Source organism: Talaromyces stipitatus, genomic scaffold (genome assembly GCF_000003125.1).
Source record: "Talaromyces stipitatus ATCC 10500 scf_1105507295523 genomic scaffold, whole genome shotgun sequence".
NCBI lineage: Eukaryota > Fungi > Ascomycota > Eurotiomycetes > Eurotiales > Trichocomaceae > Talaromyces > Talaromyces stipitatus.
The window spans coordinates 571,456-597,821 of record NW_002990113.1 but is presented as its reverse complement, the minus strand read 5'-3'; the positions used below and the strand labels follow the sequence as shown (position 1 = coordinate 597,821).

Here is a 26,366-nt window from a genome sequence, read left to right as displayed (position 1 = left end):
GCAAATTACTATACCTATACATGCACATCATGTATAACCAGGCTGAAACGAAGATTATCTGCACGGAGTGCAATATGCTGAAGTACCAACGCTGCCCTTGACCACTACCGCTTAAACTCATCACGAATCAACATCAGCATTCTTATAGTATCTCCCTTCAGCTAATGCCTCCGAATACCTAAGAGACCCCTTACTGCGCTAAAGACCCTCTCAACAGCAACTTTAGAGGTAAGTATTGCCAGGTAGTCCCTAGCTACTGCTGCTATCTGCCGATCCTCATCCTTGTGTATTTGCCACCAAGTGCATAGCTAATTGTCGCCTGTGGTATTTATAATGCCGACTGGAGGAGTCTCGGAGTACCTGGTGTAAACTTCGATTGCTGATAGTTGATAGTTGATTGTGAACAAAGATAATTTTGGGATCTTGGTAAAGTGAGGGACCAGGTAACACATACAATAGTAATGGTATCTGCTCAACAAAAACACCAAGTGCAAGAAACAAGGCAAGAGAGATCTAATCTACTTCGAATTACATCAGACGTGATGAGCGAGTCACGTGTCCAACAAAGAGACTCAGCGTATGTAGCAGCGGCAGATAGTACTTACTCCTGAAAGACAAAGTTTGTTACCATTTAATAGAGTCCTGATTATTAATAAGACTAATGGCTATGTGGGCCACTGTCAACTCTCATAGGCCACTTTGAGCCTCGGTGATGTGATGATTTTGGCGATATTGACGATATCGGCATATTCATGTTTAGACGATGATGATAGACGATATAGAAAAATAATGCCGATATTGTATAGTCAACAGCTCTAAGTTTGTGAAATAAGCTCACAAGAAATAATGTCTATTAGTCGTTGCAAACAGTATGTTTAAATACATGTTGAGAGAGAGTTGGCTACTCTCGCCGAAAGATTGAGAAGATCATCCGAAAGGTCGTATGTAATTATTAAGTAGATAATTCTTGCTCCAAATAAATTTTACAAAGTAACCACAAGTTTGGTGGCTGACAAACCCCCGGCCTTGAGAGTATCGAGTCCCTGCTGAATGCTCTCCAAGCCTTGGCCAACGATTTGTGGTTCAGGGGCCGTCCTATAGTTCCTGTTCACAAGACCTTTGACCACAAAGTCATTGAAAATGTGAGCACCAAGGGGAGAATTCTTCAGAGCACTTCCGAAGACCATCTTCGAGGTAACACCTTCTGGGAGATCTGACGGGGGCATGTTGGATGCGGCAACATGCTTGCTCCCTTCAGTAATCTGGCTGATAATATCACTAACAGGCTTGGCCGCAGTGAATCCAATGGCGTAGGCTCCAGCGCTCTTCTTGCCCTTGAAGATCTCGACGATGTCAGAAACGACGGTGGGTCTGTTATAGTCAAAGGCATATTCGGCACCCAAGCTCTTGACGAAATCAAAGTTCTTTGGTGAGCACGTCGTGATAACGTGGTATCCAGCTGCCACCGCCAGTTGAATAGCGTTGCTACCAACACTTGATGCACCGCTCCACACCAGGACCCATTCATTTTTGGTAGGCTTTGCAGGGGAGGTGGGAAGATCCAGCTTGAGCTGGTCATCGGTGAAAAGACCACTAGCGGCTGTTGCTACACCGAGAGGGATAACTGCGGCCTTCTCATAGGACACATTGTCAGGGATATGTGCAGTCAGGTCTCCACGAAGTACAACGTATTCTTGGAAAGCGCCATCAGACGGACGATTGCTCTCCAGGCCGTTCCCAAGACCAACCACTCTGTCGCCGATTTTGTACTTGCCAGCAGCTTGTGAGCCAATCTCGACCACTTCTCCCGCTACATCAGTTCCGAAGACGGTTGGGTATTTCGTCCAGGGGAATAGTCTGGAACCCATAGCCTGGCGGGCAAAGTCAACGGGATTGAGTGCGATGGCGTGCACCTTGACAACAATTTCATTATCGACGGGATGGGTGTATTCGGCCTCTTTGACTTCGAGAGGATAGGCCTTTTCAGCAGTAGTCCAAGCAGCTCTGTTTGTAGGAGCCATATCTGTTTGTTCTTGGTATTGATTAACCGTTTGGAAAGTCGCTGGTGTGAAGTAACTTAAGATAACTGATCAGTTTATGTAGGTTGTATGTGAAGGGGTGGAAATAAGAGATAGACAGCTGGCAGAGGAGCATGAATAAATAAATGATAGCAATTGACCATTACTGCAGCGAACAAAGAGATTGACTTGGCCGAATGGCAAATGGAGTCATGTTTTCCCGAATAGGCAGGACACAATTTGTCGCCATTCGGATTCGGAGAAAGGCTGGCACTATAGGTAGAGAAGTAGATGGAAAAGCAGAGAAGACTTACTGGCTGCCGTCTGTCGCCTATTACCTCCAGAATAACATCTACAGAGTAGACCTAGAATGATCATCAATAGGGATGATTGATCAACGAATCCATAGCCACCAATGATTACGCACCAAACAGGGGAAATATGCCCCGATTTTCCAAATTCCCGAGTCCGCTAAACTTCGGCTCCACTGTGCAATTACAGCAGAAAGCCCGAGCGAGGTCCAATCATATTCTGGATATTTTCGTTATACAAAACACTAGGGCGAGATTTTTTTGCAAAATTCTATCAAATAGAGTAGTTCGCAGCGAATATATCGACCACTTGGTGATCTTACTAATGCCGTGTCTCTCGTATTAAAGAGGTTTCTTCATGTAAAGGCGAAGCGGCAATGATTTCATTATCTCATGTTCACATTATTAGTCATTTAACCTGTATCTTGGAATGGGGTATATCCATCAGTATGTAGATAACAGTTAGTATCTCAGGGATCGGAATACGTACTTCCAATGAATAATATGAAGAATGGAGAGCTCTCTCTATTTGACATGTCATTGGATGACTAACTAGTTAGTGGGCTACATACTACGGGCTTGTACTTTTCAGCTAATCCTATGATTCCTCGGTGCATTCTCCTGTCCAGTATAATTGATTTCCAAGGGATCTCACATCGACTATGATCGGCGGGACTATTTGATTCTACTAGAGTTAACTATGAAACATGAACAAATTCAACAGTCTAAATTAAGGTGCAGCCCTGTAGTCCCTCACAATTCGACATCCATGTATGGGCCATTGTCGATCATGCGGACCGTGATGAAAACGGGGAACGACGGTAGACAAGTGGCAAGCCAAAAACCGCTCCTAAGAAGAGAATGTCGGACATAGCCAAGCAAATTTTCCGTGACGCTTCGATCATCGAAGAACAGGGCGTTGCTGGTCGGCAATGGGAAAATAAGCTCCTTTTCCGAGTAAGCACGTGATACCCGTAGCCCTAATTCGAATACTAAACAGCGAAACTACAGAGAAGAGCCAACAAAGAACAGAGTTGTGGTTTCGATTAAGGATGTGAAAAATTGCTCTTAGGTATGCCTAGATTGTCTTTAAATGAGCCTTACTGCAACATAGAGTGTGATGTTCTTATTGTAGCTTCATACCGAGACTTCGAGTAAGCGTGAAGTCCATAACTATGTAATGAGCTAGATATTTATCTGTGTACTTGCCCTTAGGGACAGTTTCTAGACCTCTAATAAGTCACGACTCATCACGGCTCATCACGGATTGGAAGAAACAAATCGGCTACAATAATCGGAGATTGTACTAGTTTACAGCAAATTAATACGAATTAGCTGGCGATAGAATAACAATACCTGGGTAATAATTAATCAAGAAAAAGATTGACCGGCCCATATCAATATCCACCAGAACTACCAGTAGTTTCTTTAGACCAGAGTTCTACAGTTCTTTAAACCACTTTTTATTCTCAAGATTGTGGTAATCTCCTCTTCATTCACAATGTCTTGGACCAAAATATCCAGTAATCATTACCGACGTCCCATGGGTGAAAATGAACGGCTCATCAAATTCATCGGAGACCGCGCTCATTCCGCAGGCCGTGAACAATGGTCGGTCTCGACAACTGCCACATTTATCCCGTCCGACAATCGATCAGCAAAAGAGTGGGCGACGCCGACGCTTCGCGATGCCTGGAAGCTGTTGCGTTTTCGCCATCCTAGCATAGCATCAACTCCCAGTGTGGATGGCGATTACTTGGAATATATAGTTCCAAAGGAGGACGATTTGGAAGACTGGATAAAGGAGACATATATTGTGGTTAAGACCAAGAATTCTGAGGATGTGATTGCGGAAATGAAACCCGGCCCTTTTATGACACTCCATTTCTTGCCTCATAATTGGGAAATCGTCTTACATACTTCTCACTGGCGCACGGATGGTTATGGTGCATTTCAACTTCTGAACGCGCTTTTGGAAGCGGTGAAGATCGTTATCGACGACGGACTGCCAGCTCTTCCCTGGGGTGAGGAGGTCACTCGTCTGGTGCCCAGTGTAGAGACCGCTTTGGCCTTACCTGACTGTGGGATTCCTGCAACGACCGCTAGTGCGATAAAATATGCCAATACGCAAGTCTTCCTTAAAGACAGTGTTGGAGTAACTTACAATGGCGAGTCAATGACCAGACCAGGTGGAACTCGGGCTGTGAGAATGCAGCTAAGTACTGAAAAAACTCAGTCAATTCAGCGCGCTACCAACGAAAGAAAAATTGACATGTATGCAGCTATTCATGCTGCTTTGGCAAAAGTTAATCTGACATATGCAAAACCTACGACTTCTGTAACTTTAGAAAATGAAAAAGAATACGCAAGCACGATAAGGTTGAGCTTGAGACCTCTTCTCATCAGCCCATTCACAGAAAATCCTTCAGTTGCTGCTGGTCTGTATACCGGAGGATATATCTTCAAGGTTACACTCAACGATCACTTCCTCAAGATCGCTCGGCAATATCAGGATCAATACGAAAACGGTGCGAGCTCAGAATTTGTACAATCACGCCGCCAATTTGCCGCCATGGCCTTGAGTGGTCTTCAAAAGGGCTTATTGCTTTCTAATCCCCCTCCAAGCAACATTGATATCTCATTTGTTGTTGGTGTAGATGAAATGGTGAAATCAGGTTTCGATACGAAGCAAGGTCGGTTGGAGGTATCGCGAGTGGGACTTGGAGTCGAGACATTGACCCGGCAGCCGTGTTTATTCTTTTGGCTATTCCGGGGTCAACTCGATCTGAGCTTAGTCTATAATGAAGCATATCAAGATGCAGAGCAGGTACACAAAATGCTTAACGGCGTGGTGGAGGTATTGGAGCGTGAGCTGCAGATAGCTTAGTAGTAATCAGTGTCAGATCATGGAAGTACTTACATCGGTATCATTACCTAAAGATAATCGCTAAAATATATTTCCTTATTGGTTATCCTATTGCAATGGGTGTATAAATCGAATTTGCTAGGATACATTCAACACTGATGGAGACTGACGTATTAATTCTTGTACCCTCACAATCAGCGTAAGTGGTCATCCAAGAGATCAGCCCCTTCGATATACAAATTAACCTCTGAGGTGCAAGTGCTTGATTCTTACAGACATTACGATAAAGAAAATGAATATTTTCCTCACCGGAAATGCAATTGCATACTACTTGACATATCTTCACTACAGCAGAATTCGTGGACACCTGTTGCAGCCTCGTTCTCGTCGAAGAAGTAATATAAAAAGTAACTCCATACCTAGGTAAGATACGGGGAGCTCTGCCTATAGAGACCTTTACCGATTTTCGGAAGTCCTTAAGAAGGACATCATGAGTCCTAAGCATACCCACAACAATTCCCATTTTTTGAGAAGGATTCATAGATACCTATCATTCTCTTAACTGTCCCAAAATGGGCTGAGTTCAGGGAGGATCATAACCATTGTTGACCAGATTGTAAATGGTTACGGAGTTAATTTTATGCCCAATACACCCGATGAGCCGATGATGCCGGACTTACGGATACAATGAACAATCATTCTCTCATTGAGGATGTTTCCAGGGGATAGAAGGTATGAAGCCTATTAATTTGTAAAAAAGAAAAACAAAACTATCGGAGTTTCCACTTCCCACGCATGTTCCTCTGGTCCGGATTAACGCGTCTTTAGCTATAGCGTTCTCACAACAGCATCAAGTCATACCATTATCCCGGTAGCAATATTGGTTGCCGACTGAAGATCGTCCTTCCAATTTGTATAATGGACTTGAGTCCAAATATATACATATAGAACATTCACAGCAACCTTGGAAGTTCAGAGCAATACTACATAGGTAGAGTCTGGTCGCTACGATCATTATAATAGGTCACATCAAGTAGCCAGGACAGTCATTCCTTTCTTCAGTCTAATACCACATGCGCAACTTTTATACTGTTTTCGCTTATTGTTCAGTCTTCATTGTTCTGTCTCCCCTCTCATTACTTGTTCTTTAGCATAATGGGCGACCGTAACTCCTCAGATATCATGAGGCCCTCGGCGGCATTCTTTTGCCCACAAAACAAACCACCGAAACCAAGTTACCTAGACCTCATACGTCGCTACCTACGTAATAATGCTACTCTTCAGCCATTCCGAGCGGCTATACTTGACTCACTCTTCACAACATGGAAGATTCTCGGAGAAGCCAACCCGGGAATTGCAGCATTGACACAAGGGCCTCGATATATACAACATTTCCACGACTGGATAGCAGCGACAGAGTCGCCCCTAACATCAAATGAGCTGCAATGGACTGAAATAATGTCCGGAATTATCTCCCTACCCCTCTTAACCGTCATGCAAATTGTCCAATACTTTCAATATTTGGAAACTCGACAGATCAACCATGAACAGTTTGTTCAAGAGATTAGGATAGGCGGGGCCCAAGGCTACTGTGGTGGATTGTTGCCTGCAGCAGCAATAGCAGCTTCACGAAACGAAGAAGAAGTGGTCAAGAACGCATGCATTGCACTAAGACTGGCTCTTGCAATAGGTGCCTACGGGGAATTGGGGGATGATGAGAATATTACTGGTCCAACAACGGTGGTATTGCGAACGAAGTATTCAGAGCAGGCAGAGGAGATTGTGTCCAGGTTCCCAGGAGTAAGTGGAGTGCAGTCCTTCATATTTCCACATCGTTTTAACTCATACTAACACATTGATCCCTGTGACAGACGTATGTATCCGCAATAACAGACCCAGAGACAATAAGCATCGTTGGGCCTGTCAACGTTGTAGAAGAACTTCGAGTCTATGCCGAAGGTCAAGGCATTAAATCCACGAAGTTGCATTTGAGAGGCAAAGTTCACAATCCTGAGAATGAGGATTTGTGTAAAGAGCTCAGTAGCTTATGCCAGAAGCACGCCGATCTTTTAATGCTTCCTACCACAGCTTCCTTACAATGCTCGTTACGATCAAACAAGACTGGAAAGGAATTGAGTAACGGAGATGTAACCGCCTTTCTATCAGAAGAGGTGCAGGAAAGTACTCTGGCAAGCAAATGTGAATGGTATAACCTTCTCAATGGAATAGCAGAGGATCTCGACAAGGCCAGCAAAACGGAAAAGGAGCACACATTCGCACTTTTCGGTACTGGAAGAAAGAACTGTGTGCCTACTACGCCATTTGAAGAGAAGAACATCCGTATTTCAAAACTGGACGTGATGATATATGTCGAGAAACTGGAAATCCCAAGGGATGGACGGACACTAAACCAATATCCCGAAAATGCCATTGCTATAGTCGGCGCTGGCTGCCGATTACCAGGCGCCAATTCCATCGACGAGCTATGGGAAATCCTCAGTTCTGGGGCTTCTCGAGTTGAAAAATTGCGCGCGTCACGATTCGACCTCTCAACGATATCCCGTGGTACAGTCGGACCAGATGCAAAAGAGGTAAATAAGCACGAACTTTACGGCAACTTTATCGATGACGTTGAATCTTTTGATAGCAACTTCTTTGGGATCAGTCCTCGTGAAGCAATGTATATGGATCCGCAGCAACGTCTCCTGCTCGAGACTGCGTACGAGGCGTTAGATGGCAGTGGATACTTGCGAAATCACCGACGTGAGGACTTTGACAACGTTGGTTGCTTCATTGGCGCAAGCTATACTGAATACCTTGAAAACACCAGTTCTTATAATCCCACCGCATACACCGCTACCGGAACCATTCGGGCATTCCAGAGCGGGCGGATTAGTTATCACTTTGGTTGGAGTGGTCCATCTGAAGTGATCGATACAGCTTGCTCTGCATCTCTTGTTGCCGTGAATCGGGCATGCAAGGCTATTCAGTCAGGAGAATGCCCGATGGCTCTAGCTGGTGGGGTGAATATCATTACCGGCGTTAACAACTATTTCGACCTGGGAAAAGCGGGCTTCTTGAGCGCTACGGGCCAATGCAAGCCATTTGACGAAGCCGCAGACGGTTATTGCCGTGCCGATGGGGTCGGCCTGGTCGCACTGAAATCGTTACGCCAGGCTATGGCCGACGAAAATGATGTTCTAGGTGTCATTATGGGAGTTGGGACGAACCAAGGTGGCCTCTCCCCAGCAATCACCGTCCCCTACTACCGTGCTCAAATCCGGTTATTCAAGAATGTTCTTCAGCAATCCGGTCTCAAATCTGAACAAATTTCCTACATTGAAGCGCATGGTACTGGCACCCAAGTTGGTGATCCCATAGAAATCTCCAGTGTTCGTGAAGTCTTTGGGAATCCCGAGAGGACTGAGTTCGTCAACCTTGGGTCATTAAAAGCAAATGTCGGACACAGTGAGACGGCTGCTGGAATCGGTAGTCTGATGAAAGTTCTCGCGATGCTTAAGAATGGGAAGATTCCTCCGTTGGCAGGGTTCAAGTCATTGAACCCAAAAATTCCTGCTCTCGAGCCAGATTACCTTTGCATACCAACGGAACTTCAGGATTGGGATGTTTCGTTCAGGGTTGCATGTGTTAACAGTTACGGAGCCGCGGGTAGCAACTCGGCGTTAATATGTGGCGAGGCTCCAAAAGTAGCATCCATGTCCAGTGTTTCGTCCACGGATCAAAAGGTGCTTGAAGTTAGTCATTTGCAGTACCCAATACTCCTGAGTGGTGCAAATAATCCTAGTCTGAAGGCAAACGCTGCTAAGTTAGCATCTTACATTCGCAGCTATAGCAATGCGGCGCAACTGAGCATTTCAGATATTGCTTTCACATTGTACCATCGCCGTAAACATCACAAAGTGCAATGGACTGGCCTTGCACATGACCTGGAATCACTTTGTCAGTCATTAGACAAGATCGAGCAAGGCATCGAAGTGCCTGTCTCTCCCAAAGCCGTGGTCCTGGCTTTCTCGGGCCAGAGCAAGCAAACCATTGGCCTGAACCCTTCGTGGTATGTCAGTTTCCCACGTCTGCGGTATTACATCGACCTGTGCAACGACACCATCATGCGATTGGGATACTCTGCGATTTTTCCTGCAGTCTTTGCTACCGATCCCGTCGAAGATGTGGTTGCACTACAGTGTGGAACTTTCGCAGTACAATATGCATGTGCCAAATGCTGGATTGACGCGAAACTGGATGTTAAGGCGGCCGTCGGCCACAGTTTTGGTGAACTAACAGCAATGGCTGTTACTGGAGTTTTATCTTTAGAGGATGCTCTAAATTTAGTCGCCACGCGAGCATCTCTGATGCAGAGGAAATGGGGCGCAGAACGAGGGACTATGCTCGCCGTTGAGGCAAACTTGGACACAACACGTCAGATTATTTCTGCTGTAAGCGAGAGCATTGAGATTGCCTGTTACAACGGTCAGAAGAGTCACGTACTTGTTGGAACAGAAACGGACATTGGCCAAGTGGAACGCTTCGTTGCTACTGACAACAAGTACAAGGGAACCCGTTGTACACGCGTCAAGACGAGTCATGGCTTCCATTCTGTCTTTACTGAACCTCTTCTACAGGATCTTGATGAAGTAGCGCAAAGACTTCGATTTGAAGGACCTTCCTTTCCACTGGAGTCGTGCATAGAAAAGCCGATTTGTGAGGGTGATCAATTGATACAACCCAGCCGGATCGTTCAGCATACCCGCACGCCGGTGTACTTTGGCGCTGCGGTGTCAAGACTGGAGGAACGTCTTGGTTCATGTATATGGCTTGAGGCAGGTAGCGACTCACCGATTATTCCTATGATAAGGAGGGCTACACAAGACCCATCTAAGCACACTTTCCTTGGGCTTAGAACTAAAGACTTTGCTCGTCCAATTGATGTCATCTCACAGGCAAGCATGACTCTTTGGCAGGAAGGAATATCAGCGTCTTGCTTTGAAGGATTCTACTCTTCCATGTCAGAAGGGATTACACTTGATATATTCAAACACATTTGGCTTCCTCCGTATCAATTCCAACGTACTCGGCATTGGCTGCAGTACATGGATGCAGTGACGGAAGAGCGCAGGGCATTCGATGAAAAGCTTCATTCCATTAGTCGAGTGGGAAGTTTGACCAATCAAACACCAATGCCTTCCCAGAAGCTAGTCACAGCTCGGAGTCGGGACTCCACATCTTGGTCGTCACTTGAATTTGTCATCCATAGTGAAACTAGTCGATTCACGGATATCGTATCTGCCCATGCAGTTCGTGACCAACCTCTTTGTCCGGCGTCAATGTACATGGAATGTGTAGTCATGGCGGCACAGATGGCTGAGCCCAGCATTTCAGTAAAATCCCTTTCCTTCCAAAACCTTTCGTTCCAGGGTGCACTAGGTATCAACTACAACCGAGATGTGTCTCTACTGTTGGAGGGCGATGGCGAATACCTTGCCTGGAATTTTACAGTTGGTAGTACAGTCAAGGACAGCAAGGGAAGACTGACCACCCATGCAAAGGGCAAATTTAGTGTCACCTCTCATATTGATTTCCAGGTCTATGAGCGAATGCTCGCAGATCGGATGAACGAAATTCTCGTTCATCCCCAGTCAGAGAGACTCATGGCCGGCCGAGCATACACTCTATTTTCTCGGGTGGTTAACTACGCAGAAACATTGCGTGGTATCTCGGAAATCACGATTCTGAACAACCGCCATGCAGTGGCTGAGGTGTGCCGCCCGAAGGTGTCTGTAAGTTCAAGCGAGAGTACAGCTGTGAGTGTTTGTGACACAGTCACATTGGATACATTTATTCAAGTTGTCGGGCTTTTGATCAACAGCAGTGAAACTTGTCCTGTCGATGAAGTATTCATTGCCACTGGGATTGACAATATCATTATGCAAGACTGTGATTTCACCAACCTGCAACACGACACATGGAAAGTCTATGCCATGGCCACCACACGCAGTGAATCACATGTTGCTGGCGACATGTTCGTTTTTACCAAGGACGGGAAACTGATTTTCACGGGTTCGGGCGTTCAATTCAGTCGTTTTCCGATCTCGAAACTCGAGAAGGTATTAGAAGGGATCGGAATGAACAATGGGTCGAAGTCACCAATTAGTAACAATAACATTGGAAGGGGACTCCCCTCACCACCAGCCTCTCCTGTTCATGTTCACATGAACGAGGATTTTAAAACCATCAAAGATAGACATGGTCTGAGAGTCAGCACAACCGTGGACACTGATGAGCAGACTTTGGTGGGGCAGTATAGTGTTTCAAGGCGACCGTCTGCTTTGAAGTCAGCCATGGTCAAAAATGATAGTAGATTTGGCACTCTTGGCTTGGATTCAATGTCGAAGCTCGAATTTGTGAACCAACTACGTGCCCAACTAGGCGACGAGATATCTCCGACACAGGACCTTTCCCAGGTTGCAGACCTTTACAACAAACTATTTGCACACAATTCAACGACCAATACTAAATCTGTGCATATTGATCATGTCCATGAAATCGAACTTGATGTTCCACTGTCTCCTACAGCGGTGAATTCTCCTGCCACCGCAGGAGATTCTCAGTCCAAACTTAGAATCAGACAACGAATCCTTGAACTGATTACAGAGAACTCTGGGGAGTCTGTAACTAATATCAAAGATGAGGTGAGCTTACAGGATATTGGGATTGACTCGCTATCTGTCATTGAACTTAAGGAGTCCTTTGAAGATGTGTTTGGGCTTCAGTTTGGTGACTGGGATTTTGGGTTACACCTGACAGTTAGAGAGCTACTCGATTATGTCGTGGTATCTGGAAATGTGTAGTTGCATTATTTCTAATGAACATAATATGTACGTTCGCTTGATTCTTCATCACATATCACAGTTAGAAGGAACAATTAATAGTCATCTCGAAACACAAAAGCATTTCAATACAGAACATTTAATCTTGATGAAATGGCTCAATATCAAGTAAATCATAACAAAAAATTTGAGCCTATGGAACTTCCATTGAAGGATTTGCGTCTCTTCAACGTATTGTTAAGAGCAGCAGTCCATGAATGATACGATCATCTAGTAGTTTGGTCGGCTCCAGGTTCTAATCTCTCAATCTATGATCGTGAAAACCAAATAAATGATATAGTAAATTTTTGTCTAAGTTTCTAGGTTACCAACATGCCTGAAACCAATAACTGATTTCCCAGAATGTGGCAAAATTTGATGTCATTTATGTTAGCTCATTGTTTGGCTTCCATTCAACCTCTTTTCGTGCTTTTCGTAAAGGCTCAGTTGACAGCCCTCTACTCCTTACCAATACGGTGATTTTCAGCTAGCTCTATTATTTCTAGCATAATGAAGAGGCAGGATATGTGGTGTCTTCTTCAGTCCACGGCGTCGGACTTTGTCATCGGACTTTGTTGTCTCGTCATGTCCGAGATGCCCTAATTATCGTAACCATAACTACGGTCAACTAACACCTACTCGATAAGAACCAAGTATCTATGGAGCTCACAGGGTTTTCCCATTATTGTAATTGGTATACTTATAATTTACTGCAACCCCGAAACTATGTTTCATCTATATAGTGAGCACACTCCTACAATCGGGCTTGTGCAACCTATCCGTAGGTAGTGAGGTTCTGTTATATAAGTTCGGTGCCTATTATCCATTTTAAAACAAAAGGTTATTCCGTTTGCACGTATATAATTTACTGTCATATCAATATAGTTCTATAGCTTTATAAGCCGATGCTTCAGGTAGCTATTTCCCGACCCCGGAACCTCTAGCAATGACCATCTGCATTGGCTTCAGGATTGAAAGTTGATTCCAATTTGTACCGCAATGGGTTCTATTTCTCCTAAAAGAACAGTCTTTCTCACTGGTGCGTTAAAGTTCGGTGCTTTCTTGGAACTTTTTGATGGCTGGGCAATGCCTGGCTAATCCTAAAAAGGGGGAAGCGGTTTCATTGGGTCTCATATTCTCGACCAGCTTCTGTGCACTGGGTATGTCAACCCATCAACTACATGGTTTCGCATTACAATACTAATTGAATCAGCCCTAACTAGATACCAGGTAATCGTCTCCGTTCGCTCTACCGCAAAGGGAGACAGTATCATTTCTGCATTACCTCCGGAATTCAATTCATATCTATTATGCATATGGGATACATACAACTCAGAAAGCTAAGGAAGACAGGCCATCAAACAAAACCCTTCTATTGATTACGTGATTCATACCGCTTCTCCGTATCATTTCAATTTTGATAATCCTGTCAGGGATTTCCTGGACCCAGCAATCAAAGGAATAACCGGTATTTTACATTCCATCAAAAGATATGCATCAACGAGCGTCAAGAGAGTTGTGCTGTTGTCGAGCACGGCTACTATCATAGACCCACCGAATCACCCTGAAGTGTATACCGAGGAAATATATGGTGAGACTACTTGGGAGCAAGCAATTCGGCACATTCACATATCGTGCCAGTAAGGTCTGTATTTATGTTTAACAAGATGCCGCGAACAGTTGTCTCATGAGTATTTTGTACAGATTTACGCGGAGCGAGCAGCCTTTGATTTTATCGAGAAAGAGAAACCCTCATTTGACCTAGTAACCATCAACCCAAGTCTTGTTTTTACAAACGCGATAATAAAAGTATTTCCATTGTAACAAGTAGATGTTGATGAGTAGATTTGATCACTATTTATTCCGTTAGCGATTGAGTACCCCTTATTCAGGCTGGTGGTCGGTCCGGGCTCAACCGGCTTAAATGCCAAAATCTCAACCCATCATTTACAAACATCTACAACACAGCCAATATGACACCCAAGCTGTATAAAGAAGAGGAGTGATTGATCACAAAGGCCATCAACGTGTGCCGACACGAAAAAACAAAACCAAATATCAGCAAATTAGCGCATCAATATAGGATGTCTCGCAAAAGCTCAACACGTCCACCTAGGAACCGCCTATTATCTTCTGATCAAGAAAAAGCGCTTTTTCTATGGATTGAGTATCTAGATAATATAGGTGCACCTCCTACAAATCAGTAAATAGAGGAAAGTGCAACGCCAGGCCGACCAGAATTGGATTTACAATTATCATGGAAGAGCTAAAAGTTCACCTCCAGGATCTTGTAACAACGTTACGTAGGGTATGTATAGTTACGTTCGAGAGGGATCATGGAAGGCTAAGCACACAAGGTAGGGTATGGAATGTCAATATACTGAAACCTATCTCTTCTGCTTCCGCAGCGTGCATTCTATATAAGAGACATTCATGTTGTTTCACAGCAATACATTATTAACCATGGCTAGCTGAACATTGACCATGACCAGCTGAAGTATCCACACTTTTACCACTCTCTATTCTAACCCTAACCCCTAGGAGGTTTGACAGGCATGTCGGTTGTTACAGATCTTTAGAACTTCAACAAGACCCGCTTCATTGTTGGACAAGGAAAAAATTAACTGCGTACCCAAAAACAGCAAAAAAAGTCTCTAGCCTGTCTTCTCGAAAATCAGTTACTATCGTTAAGAGTATAAGCGCTAAGGGGAAGATTATACCACTTTTATTAATTCCAAAGGGAGAGAAACATAGAGGAATAGTGTCGATATATACAAGATATGTAATGGCTGGTTACACCTACCGAAAACATATTTATAAAGATTATATTGGATTCGAATAGTCCAACATTTAATCCCTATTAAAACCTGATAACCCATAAAGGTAGCAATTACTTATCATGGATAATCATACGACGCAACTTACCATGCTGCATGCAGTTTATTCAATGCTGTGAAATTTATCGCATTCGATTATTACTTTTCCACCACATTCCACGAATCTTTTATAACCGCTTGATGGAGTGTCTTTTCAACAATATAAGTATGTTCATGGAAGAGATGAGCCATCGATTGATGATGGGAATATATTAAGAATTCATGGCGAGGTTGATAACACTATTCCCAGTTCACCAACCACAAAGTCAATCTCTCCTCCGCCAACTGTCACAAAGCTTCGTCGTTATATCAATAAGATTGAGAAATCTATTGAAGGTATGTGTGTGTGTGTGTCTATTTAACGGCCGTGGTTCGTGACTCGCACGCTTCCCACCGATCCCTACTGGGACATAGGCCGCCAAGGGGTAAATCTCAGGCTTCAGGTCCTATCGGATTTATATACAAATAAGAGACTCTTTGGTGCATTTCCATAGCTGCCGTGGTTTTACAGGGAGGTCCACTTCTGGGTGGGTTTTGAGTATTTGCTAGCTGCAATGGTCCACCTACGCTCCATGACCTATAATTCTACCACCATAGTACTTAAGCAGTGAGTTTTGAAAGAAGGGAGGAAAGAAAGGAAAGAGAGATGTAAAGGGAAAGTAGGGCTGGCTTAGCTAGGTGCTAAGGAGAGGCTAGCGAGGATAGATGTCCTCAAAGAAACAGGTCTCTGCTAGCCATGTGGCTAGTTTTTGTGTTCCTTTTGCAGTGCCTAAAAGAAAAGAGATGACTTCAGAAGGGGGTCCAGGAGAATGAGGGGCTCGTCTCTTAGCTATATAGCAGAAGAAGAAATGTAGAGGTACTTTTCTTGCTCCACACTAACAGAGAAGATAAGCATCATCATAATTAAAGCGTTCATGGTAGTCTGCAAAGTCTCCATGACCAGTACGGGCCGCTATGATATAGCTAAGGTCAAGTCAGTTGAGTTGAAGCTCTCCAGGGCGTTTAGGAGATGTAGTTATTTCTAGATTTTAGTATGTCTGTGGTGCTATAGTCTGCTACCGTGTCTAAGTAGCGGAAAGGGATTGAGTCTTGGCGTATCTCTTTAGTGAGGTGTATGAGGACTTGTATGAAGAGGGGGGACAGAGGCAGCTCCTTCCTTAGTAGTGAGATCAGCTACTTCATTCTTAGGGATTTTGGTGTGTCCAGGGACCCATCGGATTTAGATTGATCTACTTTTGGTGTGTGGAAGCCTTTCGCATAGTGGCCAGGCAGCTGCAAGGGTATGAAAGGATTCAAAGACTTCTTGAGAGGATCCTGTAGAGGGAGATAGGAGGTGCATAGTAACTTCTAGGTTTTTAAGACAGATCCATAAGTTAGTAGCAAATTGAGCTGTTGGGTATGCTATTACTGCTTGAGCACCAGCTAGAGCAGCTTCTACTTTGGCATTGAAGACTTCTTTCCCATGTCTATATGAGAGCGAGGAGTGGAGGAACTAATAATGTGCTTAAAATCTAATATAGCTACCCCCTGCACGTCTGTCTACTAGCCTAGATCTATCTGAAAAGATTACAGTATCTGAGCTAGGGATGGTGCGTTAGAAAGCTATGAAATTAGCTGCTGTCTGTTCCTTAGTGCGTCCCATGGGAGCTTCTATTTAAGCTTGGGTATTCTCACAAGACTTGTGAGGGTGCCAGGGAGCGTATTGGAGGGGGTTTATCTATTTAGAGTTGGGGAGGGCCAGTATATAGTGGGCAAATCAGCTGGTTTGTTGGCTATTACTAGCAATCTGTTCTGCGCGTCTTAGAAGTGGGTGATAAGGGTCAAGACGCCATAGGCGGACAGTTGTAAGGAGGGCTATTCGATCTAGTTCAATTTCTAGTGGAGAGAATCTAGACTCTTGATAAAGGACAGGAATTAGGGTTGTGCGGAAGACTGGAAGGACTGCTCTTGCGCCTATTAGTATTACTTTAGTTAGTTTCTCAAGATATTCTCTAACTCAGTTTGAAGTCTGGGAAGGCCTAGGGTGAGTATGTCCTGGCCATTAGGTTTCAGCACTATAGTATACTTTATAGAGTATACAGGCTGATATAGCCTGCTATAGTAAATGAGATTTGACTCCTTGGATAGTATTCTCTAGAGAGCAAAGGGCATTAGCTATAGTGAGGGCTTTAGATGCTGTTTCTCCAATATGCCATTTAAATGTTAGCTTTTTATCAAAGAGGATTCCTAGCCATTATAGACATAGCTGTTTAGTGTTTTCTAATATTATAATAGATCTAGCTTTCACTAAAGGTGTATGGGTTGGGTTCTGGTCTACTTTATATTAGGAGAAGTGAAGAAGCTTATATTTATCTGGTGCGAATGTAATGCTCTCTGCAGCTCCCCAGTTAAGGGCTTCTTGAAGTAAGTCTGATAAGGCTTTGCAGTTAGTAGCAAGAGATGTTGAGATCGCTAGGTTAGCTGTGTCGTCCGCATAATCAAATCTATTCCTTGGGTTTCCTAGACGGAATAGAGGTGCTATGTAGAGCATGAAAAGGATGCTAGATACTGGGGATTCTTGTGGAAGACCACAGGCAATGTCTGTTGAGAGGCCAATCTCTCTATTGAGTTGGATCTGGACTAATCATCTAGTGGCGAAGGAGGCAATCTAGAGAACAAGATTGGTAGGCCAACCCTGCTCATGTAATCTGCGGATCAGTCTGCTGGGAAGCACAGCATCAAAGGCGCCTTTGACATCGAGAGTAAGGAGTGAGGTGGTCATGCCTTGATTTAGCGCTTGTTCAACATCATGTATTAGGCATGTGGTCAGGTTAGTTATAGATCTTAGTGGGAGAGCCCCAAATTGTTGCCTTGCTAATACTTTATGGTGTATAGAGATCTATGCCATATTCCGTGCTACCAAGCGCTCAAGTCCTTTGCCCAGGACTGAGAGGAGGGCAATTAATCTGTATGATCTAGATAAGGACCAATTAGTCTTCTTTAGTTTCTAGATAATTGCTAAAATTGTGTATTGAAAGCATTTTAGGTGATAATCAATCTTTAGGCACCCTTAGTATAGCATTAGTGCCTTATCCTTAATTAAAGGCCATGCCACTTTAAGTATGCAGGTTGGGATTTCGTCTACACTAGGGGCTGTGTTTCCTGCCTAAAGTACTGACTCCTCCACCTATGTCATTGATATGTCTGGGAAATAGAGACTAGTGGTAGAGACTATTGGAGAGTCCAACAGTATATCTCCTGCCTCAGCTGAGTTTTAGAGGAGATTGTGGACTAGTACGTCTTGTTTCTCATGTATAGCAACTACTAGGAAGCTGTTAGGTCTTAGTAGATCCTTTAGTGGAGGGCTTCAGAAGGTGCCTGTGGACTTATGCCATTTACTTATATTGAAAATATCCTTTATTTATGTTACTGTAGAGAGCTTCTCTCGCTAAAATTGTCGTTGAGACCATCTAGTTATCCTGCGGAAGTCTGTCTTTGAGCAGAGGCCTGAGCAGTAGTTGTGTAAAGCTTTTTTGCAGTCTTTATTCTACCAAAGTTATCCTATGCCTTGTGTCAGGGTTCTCTTAGCAGAGCCTCTATATGCTCCTTGGATTGCGGATATCAGTTTTACAGCAAGATCATCGAGGTCTTCTTCTGTCATGGTTGGGCTCTCGGTACTAGTAAGGTTAGAGGCGAGAAGCGAGAGGAAGCAGGTGTAGTCTAGTGTATTAAATCTCAGTTTCTGAGCTGTTTCCTTGTATCTCTGATCCCATGGAACAGTGGTGATTAGTGGTTGATGATCTGAGGTTGCATCTAAGTAGCTCGCTATGCTAGTTTTAGCTCCCGCGAGTGCCAGAGGGCTTGAGGCAAAGCTGAGGTCTAACACGTTTCCCCTTTCATGTGTGGGACAGTCTATATCAGAGATGAGAACTAGACCCTAGAGGTCCAGCCAGTTAATAAATAGCTCTGCGAAAGGTGTGGGGCTGTGATATAGCAAGGGCGGCCATCTATTATATAGTAGGTTGAGATCACCTGCGAGTATTATTGCTTAAGGGAGATACGCCTCTAGCAGAGTTGTGAGAGCTTTCGCAGCTTCACCTGCTCTGATAGAGCCTACTGGGGCATTGTAGATGTTAACTATCAGAGCAGACTTTCCTGTGGGCGAGAAAATCTAAAGAAAAAGGAGATCTGAGGCCTCTTTAGTGTCAGTTGTGAAGGGGCAAAGCTGGGAGGTCTGAATGTCTTTCTTCTTTTAGACATAGGTGAGGACTTGTGGTCGGCCACTTATTACCTAACTGTTAGTTGGGAAGAAGCATTCATATAATAGATGTTTTTTTATGATCTATCAGCTAAAGTCTTTGAATGTATATAGTTCTTAGATTAAGATAATGTCAATATCGCTAGTGTATGCCAATGTGAGGGCTATTTTATATGCATCTGGTGCATATCCTACATTTAACTATAGGATTTTAAGGGGCGCCTTTTGAGTTGGGTAGTGATATATCATAGCTCCTGTTCAAGAAGAGAGGCGAACCAGTTTTATGGTTGAGGGGTTATAAAGTAGACTGCACAAGCTGTGATTAGAGAATCTATAGTTAGGGTGCGAGGTGGAGGGGTTACTGGACAGAAAGGAGAGATAATCTCCTAGATTCGAGGCTGAGATGGCATCTCATCTAATGCCATAGGTGTTTCTTATGTGCCTATGGAGAGCTAAGAGCTGCATCCTTCTTCAGTTTGAGCTTTTGCGAGGTTTAAGGCACAGGATTTTTAGATCTCTGCTTATTGAGCTTTGGTGTGTTTAGTGTTACCTTTAGGGCGCAAAAGGAATTCTAGGGAATCAGCTGGATATAATTTATGGCAGTATATGTATCTGGGAGGACATTGATGAGGCTCCAGGGCTGTGCAGCGGTTAACATAGCCCTCTTCAGTATGCTTTGAGAAGCCGCATAGCCAGCATTAAGAGGGGTGCATAGTGCAAAGCCAGTCTTTGTAGCTTAAACTTCTTTTAGTGCTGCACTGTTTGAGTTTAGTTGAGACTGTAGGCTAGAGTAGATGGTGTAGGCTTCCATTTTTCTGGCTGCATGGTCAGCTGGGAGGTGTACGAAGAGCCAGTTGTCAGGAAGGGGTTATTTCACCAGAGGCATAGGCTTTTTACGGAGGCTTTAGAGTGAGTAGTGGGAGTTGATTTGACTGGGGCATATTGGGTAATAGTTGTATAAGTTGACTGTTCAAGACCTGAGGGGGGACGTAAGGGAGGGGGTAAAGGGGATAAGGGATTCGGGGTGAGAGAAGAGGAAGTGGAAGGAGACAGGGCAGGTAGAATAAAGATCATCGAGATACCACTGATATAGGCGTTGAAATGTTGTTGGGCTACCAAGGCGAGGTCATCACTTAGAGCGGTGAGGGCTCTCAGAAGGTGAGGGGCAAGACCGGTGGTTTGGCTGCGGTGTTTATCAAGGAACGCAGCTATGGGGCTGAAGATCTTCTGTCCTTCAGAAGCTCTTGTCGTGGTTGCAGACGTGGATTCCAGAAGGGCTGTCTGTAGAGGGCCGTCTGTACCAGGGCCTTTACGCGCCATGGTGTTGCCGGGCGCGTTGAGACGTGTCAAAGGCTGCACTCCTGGGAGCTAGGTGGTAGAGAGGGGTGAGGAATTTGAGCCTCTGACTGTTTGATATGAATAATTATAAGGAAGTCGCCTATCAACTCGAAATCGAAGCTCAAATGAACCACGTGTAGGGCACGCCAATGATTATGATTTAATCATATTCATAATCAAAGTCATTCTTGATTATGATTTTCAAGTTTTTAAAATGGCTCTAATCATAATCATTGATGATTATGATAAATGACTAATGATTAATAATTTAATCATGATTAAAATTGTCATATGGTAATATAAAATGCCCAGTCCAACAATCCTAAGAATGGATATATATTTCTGTATTACTGTAGTCTGAAAGCAGGCATCATCGGTAATAAGAACTTCTAGTAGTCTTATTATAAAGCTCATTCTACACTATATCTGCTCATTCAATTAACTATTTTGGGACGTAATAACATTGTTGCTAGATCCAGGACTTCATTTATTACTTGGGAATGACTATAACCCCTATATCAGTATCATCTTCCAACATTCCTTCCTCAATATCCTCTGTAGTTTCAAGCCAAGACTTATTGTCTTGGAAAGATTTTAACACTGTTAGCATCTTAATAGTTGCTGGTTGAAGAGTATAGCGCCGTAGACCTAAAAGATCATGACCACGAGAAAAGAGACGCTCTACACCAACTTCTGATGCAGGGATAGAGAGATATCGACGAGCGATCTTAGCCATCCAAGGATATTTAAATCAATTTGTTCTCCACCACGCCATAAGCCATTTAATATCTTGTTCTGCAGTCATATTATCAGGTACAGGCTCTTGAATTGGAGGAGACTCAAGCCAGTCATTTTTCTTATTGATTTCAGAGGTTACAGAGGTTGAGTAGTGTCTTCTTTGAATTTCCTTGAGCATGCGTTATCGATTTAATTCAATTTGCAGACTATGAGGGTGACCTATAAAGCTAATTGTAGGTATTGAAGATAAAAGCATTGAATCCTGGTAATTAGAAGGAAGTGTAGGTTCTGGTGCAGGAGATATCTCATTGAAATGAACTCGCAAATTGTTGATCACATCGATAGCATTATCTCCAAGATGAATCTTTAAAAGCTCAGTCTTAACGCGGGGATCTAGAATAGCAGCAGAGTAAATAATAAGAGTCTCTGCGTCCATCTTCTTTGTATATTTGTCCAAGGCCTTTCGCCCTGCTCTTGCTGCATCTTGAATCTGTATATCAATGCCAGCATAGGCACCTTGCAATTTAATAATGTCATCAAAATAATTATCTAAGTCCTAATAAGTCTCTGCAGATTGGAAAATTGTTGGGTTGGTCTGTGAAACCAAGAGGGTCTTCTTATAGAGAGGAAGCATGACTTGATAAATGTTTCCAAGAAATATCCATTCGAGCTCTGATAGTACTAGAGGCTCTAATAGCTTATACTCCTTGCACATGCAATTAATTGCAGACCGCTCTCGAATTGCTATCTCAAGCATTTTTAGAAGTGCATTCCATTGAGTATCAACATTGTAGTCGAGGGCAACAGAGGCATATTCCATATATTTATTAACTCGCTGATCGCTAGCTAGTATCCACATAACAATTAATCGTAGTCGAGAAATTGCAGACTGTGGTATTTCCTCAGTTTGGAATGTTTCCCTCTTATCAATGCTCATCTGTTTGATAACCCTCTTTGCTTCTTGGTATGAGCCTACTTTAAATATCTTTAGCATTGATTTAGCTATTAAATTCAGCACATGTACTAGGCAGCGGACAAAGCTCTCGTCACCTCTAAAACATATTAATTTGCAGTCTTCACCTAGTAGATTCAATTTTCGAACTGAGTCAACAAATTGCTGTTTTAGGAGCTTGTGAAGAGAGCGGCAGAGTGTAGGGTTATTACTAGCATTGTCGCCGCAGATAGCCACGAGTTTCTGCTCTAGATCAAAGTTTTGAAGCACTTCTTGAATCTCTTTGGCCATGTTTTCCCCAGTGTGGGAACCCTTGAGATGACCAAAATAAATAACGAGCTGGCGATCTTCGAAGTCCTCTGTAGCCCAATGGCAAATAACGGTAAGAATATACTTCTTATTAGGTGCCTTCTAAACATTAAGAGAGAAGGAAATAGTCTTAGCGCTAGCTTTTAATTCCTCGTACATATGGAGCTGACACTTTGAGAACGCTTGCTTAATTTACTGGCGTAGAGTTTGATGGGAGTTGATTAGGCAAGGCGCATTCATAGCAATTTTCTACATTCTTTTCCACTTTTCATTATCAACTATATCAAATGGTTGTTGGGTATTGATAATCCACTCAACGATAGCTTCGTCAAGGGTTAGACTCATAGTAAAATCAGCGCCTCTTGAGTAAGTGATGCCATAAGAATTAAGCGTTGTTTGAGAAGTATCTGGCACAGGAGCTCTACCATCAGGATAAATTTTATGATGGCTTTTAAGATGGGTCCAAAGATTTGAATTTGAGCCGTTCCGGGAGCTATCAGTTTATATAATCTCTTTTCCTTTCTCTTGACAGTGAGTACAAATTCAAAGGACATCTTGATATGCAAATCTTCGCGCCTTATCCTCTTTTTTGTAATAAAATTTGTCTAGATCGATATTCTCAAAGTGTTCATAGCAGGGGCTCCATCTCTGTTGGGCACCAGTCCGAGATTTCCTCCCCCAGGTCTTCTTCATAATATCAGGGATTCGAGCTGATAGATTTGAAGCTGATTCAGAGGGTGTGACAGTCTCTTGAGAGGTTGAAGGAGTAGGAGATCTCTCTCGAATAGGACGGTGAGTCTCAGGAATTAGGGAGGTAGAGCGGCTGCGAGCAATGCGTCGATGAGGGTTATCCAATAAGGCATAATTCTGGCGGGTTACAGTTCGACGAGATCGAGGAGTGCCATCGATCATGTCATCAATTTGTGCTTGCATCTAAAAATATTAGTTTTTTTTTTCTCCTGAGACGCGTGACCTGACTTGCCTTATCCCTTGACGTGTATTTAATTTAATACAACGATATCTACCTATAAGTATCTCAATAAATATTGAAAGCTCAAGGATTAATTCATATATGCCTTGTTGATTCAAGACGTTCTAGAATTATGGTAATAGGAAAGGTTGAAGAACACGCGGTTGATAAGACATGTTTAGAGATACTTCCGGACCGGATTAACCAATCCCGGTTGTAATCATGATTTACTCATTAATCATAATCATAATCATCATGATTATGATTATGATTTTGATTTAGGGCTGAAACTTATGATTATGATTATGGGAATAGCTAAAATAATCATAATCATAATCATTGGCGTGCCCTAACCACGTGGCATTGTATAGGGTTGGCAGAAAGAGTTGTCACGTGACACCACTTAGTTAGTTACTGGTCCCCGGAGACCTAGATAGGGACCAATGATATTCATCATCCTTCCACGATTAGTGTGCCTGTTATAAGAGTTGCCCCGGTCACGTGAGCACGCCAGGGATATAGGGTCATGGGATAGTTTCATGTTCCTACCCTTTCTGTTTTCTTCCCCATGCTTAGTTTTCTTGTAGTTAGCTTCCAATTCATATTGTTTGAGCCCTCACATATAAGGCGGGACTGGCCCGTAACAACCTCATATTCTTTGGCCCTTGAGCCCCGGCCGACCCCCAGCGGGCCTAGCCCGAATAGGGTAAGGGAGGTGTTAGATTTACCAGTGTTTATTTTATGCTCAATCTCGTGAAATTGATAAAACAAGATGATACTGTAATTTCACAACTGAAAGCTTTTTAATTTCCCTCTGCTTTCTTCACCAAGTTGCCCTGTTTCTAACAGGGAATTGTCCTCTATAATGAAGAATCAAAACCCCTCACTTTAATACGTGTGTCTTCCTGATTGGTACGCCAGTTGGGCTCGCTGCGCTGTGCACTTCACCTGTGATATCTAACAGGAGGCGGCGCAAGGAGTAGAGAACCAATTTGACTTTTTTGTAAATGTAGCATATGGAAAGCACGGCCAATCGGATGATGGTACGGGGTACGTATCTGTTGGATTAGCTAAGCTGATTCAACCAATCAGACAGAAGAGATTTGTCAGCCAATAATAGCGAGCCACACACTGATCCACCGAATAGGGGGTAAAAGATATCTTCCACCTGGACTGTACTTAGAGACAAGAACAAGAACAACAAGGGGATCAAGGATTCCATACTTTTGCATACATAATTTGATACGTTGAGATATACCGTTAGAGATTGTTACGTACAATCCAACAGTATCAATCGGCCAACTCAGCCACGATCGGTAATAACTGTGGGGCTTTCAATAAGTATCCAAATAATGGTGGATACCAGCCCCACAGTCACAAGAGTTCCAGATTCAGGGGTCAGGAAAGGGCAAGTTGGGTTAGTGGTACGTATACAATTCCAATCTCCTAGTATTCCTCAAGGACATGACAACATAACGGGTACCGAGTTGTGGTAGTGGTGGTGCTAAGAAACGGTTGCTAACGCCGTTTTGGAACACGGCTCTCACACTGTCGGACTCGTCCCCAATCGCTCAAGCCAAGCAGGGTCCCCAAGAAGAAGCTGTGAAGATCACTGAACATTCTTCTCAAGAACACAGCCCAGTTCTGAAGTCGAAGTCTTTCTGTGTGTACGGGAATCCCCAGGTGTTGAGTATCAACACCGGAATATTAGCTATTCCGGTTCCCTGGGGATATCCCCTTTACCTGCATGTAATTATCCTTCTCCTCCCTTTTTGGGGATCAGTCGTAATATTAGGAATAACTTCAATATTACCAGACTCACCACGTAGGGCAGTTGGACTGCCCTTGCCGCAATCCTGTGCTTCGTGATCCAGGACCCGGCTAAACCAACACTTTCCTTGTAGAAATCTAAATAGTCCTGTAGATCTAGATATACCGAAAACTAAGATGTTCATCCAGTTAGCTGGGCGAAAGTACTCCATACTTGGTCCAGACTTCGTTCTGCCCGACCAGAGAAGAATATAGATTCTGATGACATAACGTAATCGGTAAGCGAAGCGACAATGTAACCGAGCCGACAGTTTCTTTCCGAACGCGTACTCAATATTGATTCCATACTATTCAACGCGTCAACATGCCACCAATTCGCAATAAAAACGAAAAGAATTTAGCAGAGCAAGAGGGGCGGATGTTGTTAGCTATTTCCGACTTAAAAAATGGAAAAATCTCAAGTGTGTATCAAGCTGCAATCATTTACAATATTCCTCGGACGACGCTATATGACAGGTTAAACGGAATTCATCAAAGATCTATAATACGTTCCAACGGACATAAATTGTCTCAATTTGAAGAGGAATCACTTGTCAAATGGGTACTCGATCTAGACAAACGTGGATTACCCCTCGGCACTCTCTTGTACGAGAGATGGCTAATTACCTTCTTTCACAACGTGGAAATCAACAGGTTGGAGAGAAATGGGTCTATAATCTCATTCAACGTCGCCCAGAGATTGAATCAAAATTTTCACGGAAATATAACTACGAGCGTGCTAAATGCGAAGATCCGAAGTTAATCCAAGAATATTTTGATCGCGTACGAGAGGTTATATCAAAGTACGGAATCTTACCAGAAGATATCTACAATTTTGATGAGACTGGCTTTGCTATGGGACTCTGTGCAACCGCAAAGGTTATTACTGGAAGCGATCGATATGCTCGGCCAAAGCTATTACAGCCTGGAAATCGAGAATGGGTGACTGCAATTGAGGCAATTAATTCAACTGGATGGGCCCTGCCTTCATACATCATTTTCAAGCAAAGAAATATACTCGGTTAGGCTGGTTTGAGGATCTTCCTGATGACTGGAGA

The 26,366-nt window shown here is 43.5% G+C and overlaps 6 protein-coding genes across 6 annotated transcripts, besides 5 other annotated features; 3 read left to right on the top strand and 3 right to left on the bottom strand.

The window, feature by feature from the left end:
* Window positions 1-119: 119 nt before the first annotated feature.
* Window positions 120-362: a mobile genetic element.
* Window positions 363-837: 475 nt separating this feature from the next.
* Window positions 838-2,112, bottom strand: TSTA_061680 (oxidoreductase, zinc-binding dehydrogenase family superfamily). The gene has a single exon (XM_002340026.1). The coding sequence runs from the start codon at window positions 2,019-2,021 to the stop codon at window positions 984-986; it is 1,038 nt and encodes a 345-aa protein (XP_002340067.1). The 5' UTR covers window positions 2,022-2,112; the 3' UTR covers window positions 838-983.
* Window positions 2,113-3,830: 1,718 nt separating this feature from the next.
* Window positions 3,831-5,267, top strand: TSTA_061670 (uncharacterized protein; the record flags this gene model as incomplete). The annotated part of the gene is made up of 2 exons (XM_002340025.1): window positions 3,831-5,196; window positions 5,233-5,267. 2 exons carry the CDS (start codon window positions 3,831-3,833, stop codon window positions 5,265-5,267), a joined length of 1,401 nt encoding a protein of 466 aa, XP_002340066.1.
* A 1,083-nt stretch (window positions 5,268-6,350) lies between these two features.
* TSTA_061660 (polyketide synthase, putative) lies at window positions 6,351-12,073 on the top strand (the record flags this gene model as incomplete). Its single annotated transcript, XM_002340024.1, has 2 exons — window positions 6,351-6,995; window positions 7,067-12,073. The coding sequence occupies 2 exons, from the start codon at window positions 6,351-6,353 to the stop codon at window positions 12,059-12,061; spliced, it is 5,640 nt and encodes a 1,879-aa protein (XP_002340065.1). The 3' UTR covers window positions 12,062-12,073.
* A 3,990-nt stretch (window positions 12,074-16,063) lies between these two features.
* Window positions 16,064-19,216: a mobile genetic element.
* A 547-nt stretch (window positions 19,217-19,763) lies between these two features.
* Window positions 19,764-20,512, bottom strand: TSTA_061650 (uncharacterized protein; the record flags this gene model as incomplete). Its single annotated transcript, XM_002340023.1, has 2 exons — window positions 19,764-19,919; window positions 20,090-20,512. 2 exons carry the CDS (start codon window positions 20,510-20,512, stop codon window positions 19,764-19,766), a joined length of 579 nt encoding a protein of 192 aa, XP_002340064.1.
* Window positions 20,513-21,047: 535 nt separating this feature from the next.
* Window positions 21,048-23,297: a mobile genetic element.
* On the bottom strand, window positions 21,825-23,441 carry TSTA_061640 (uncharacterized protein; the record flags this gene model as incomplete). Its single annotated transcript, XM_002340022.1, has 2 exons — window positions 21,825-22,631; window positions 23,082-23,441. The coding sequence occupies 2 exons, from the start codon at window positions 23,439-23,441 to the stop codon at window positions 21,825-21,827; spliced, it is 1,167 nt and encodes a 388-aa protein (XP_002340063.1).
* Window positions 23,442-25,633: 2,192 nt separating this feature from the next.
* On the top strand, window positions 25,634-26,334 carry TSTA_061630 (uncharacterized protein; the record flags this gene model as incomplete). The annotated part of the gene is made up of 2 exons (XM_002340021.1): window positions 25,634-25,785; window positions 25,851-26,334. 2 exons carry the CDS (start codon window positions 25,634-25,636, stop codon window positions 26,332-26,334), a joined length of 636 nt encoding a protein of 211 aa, XP_002340062.1.
* Window positions 25,679-25,900: a mobile genetic element.
* Window positions 25,900-26,331: a mobile genetic element.
* Window positions 26,335-26,366: the final 32 nt, after the last annotated feature.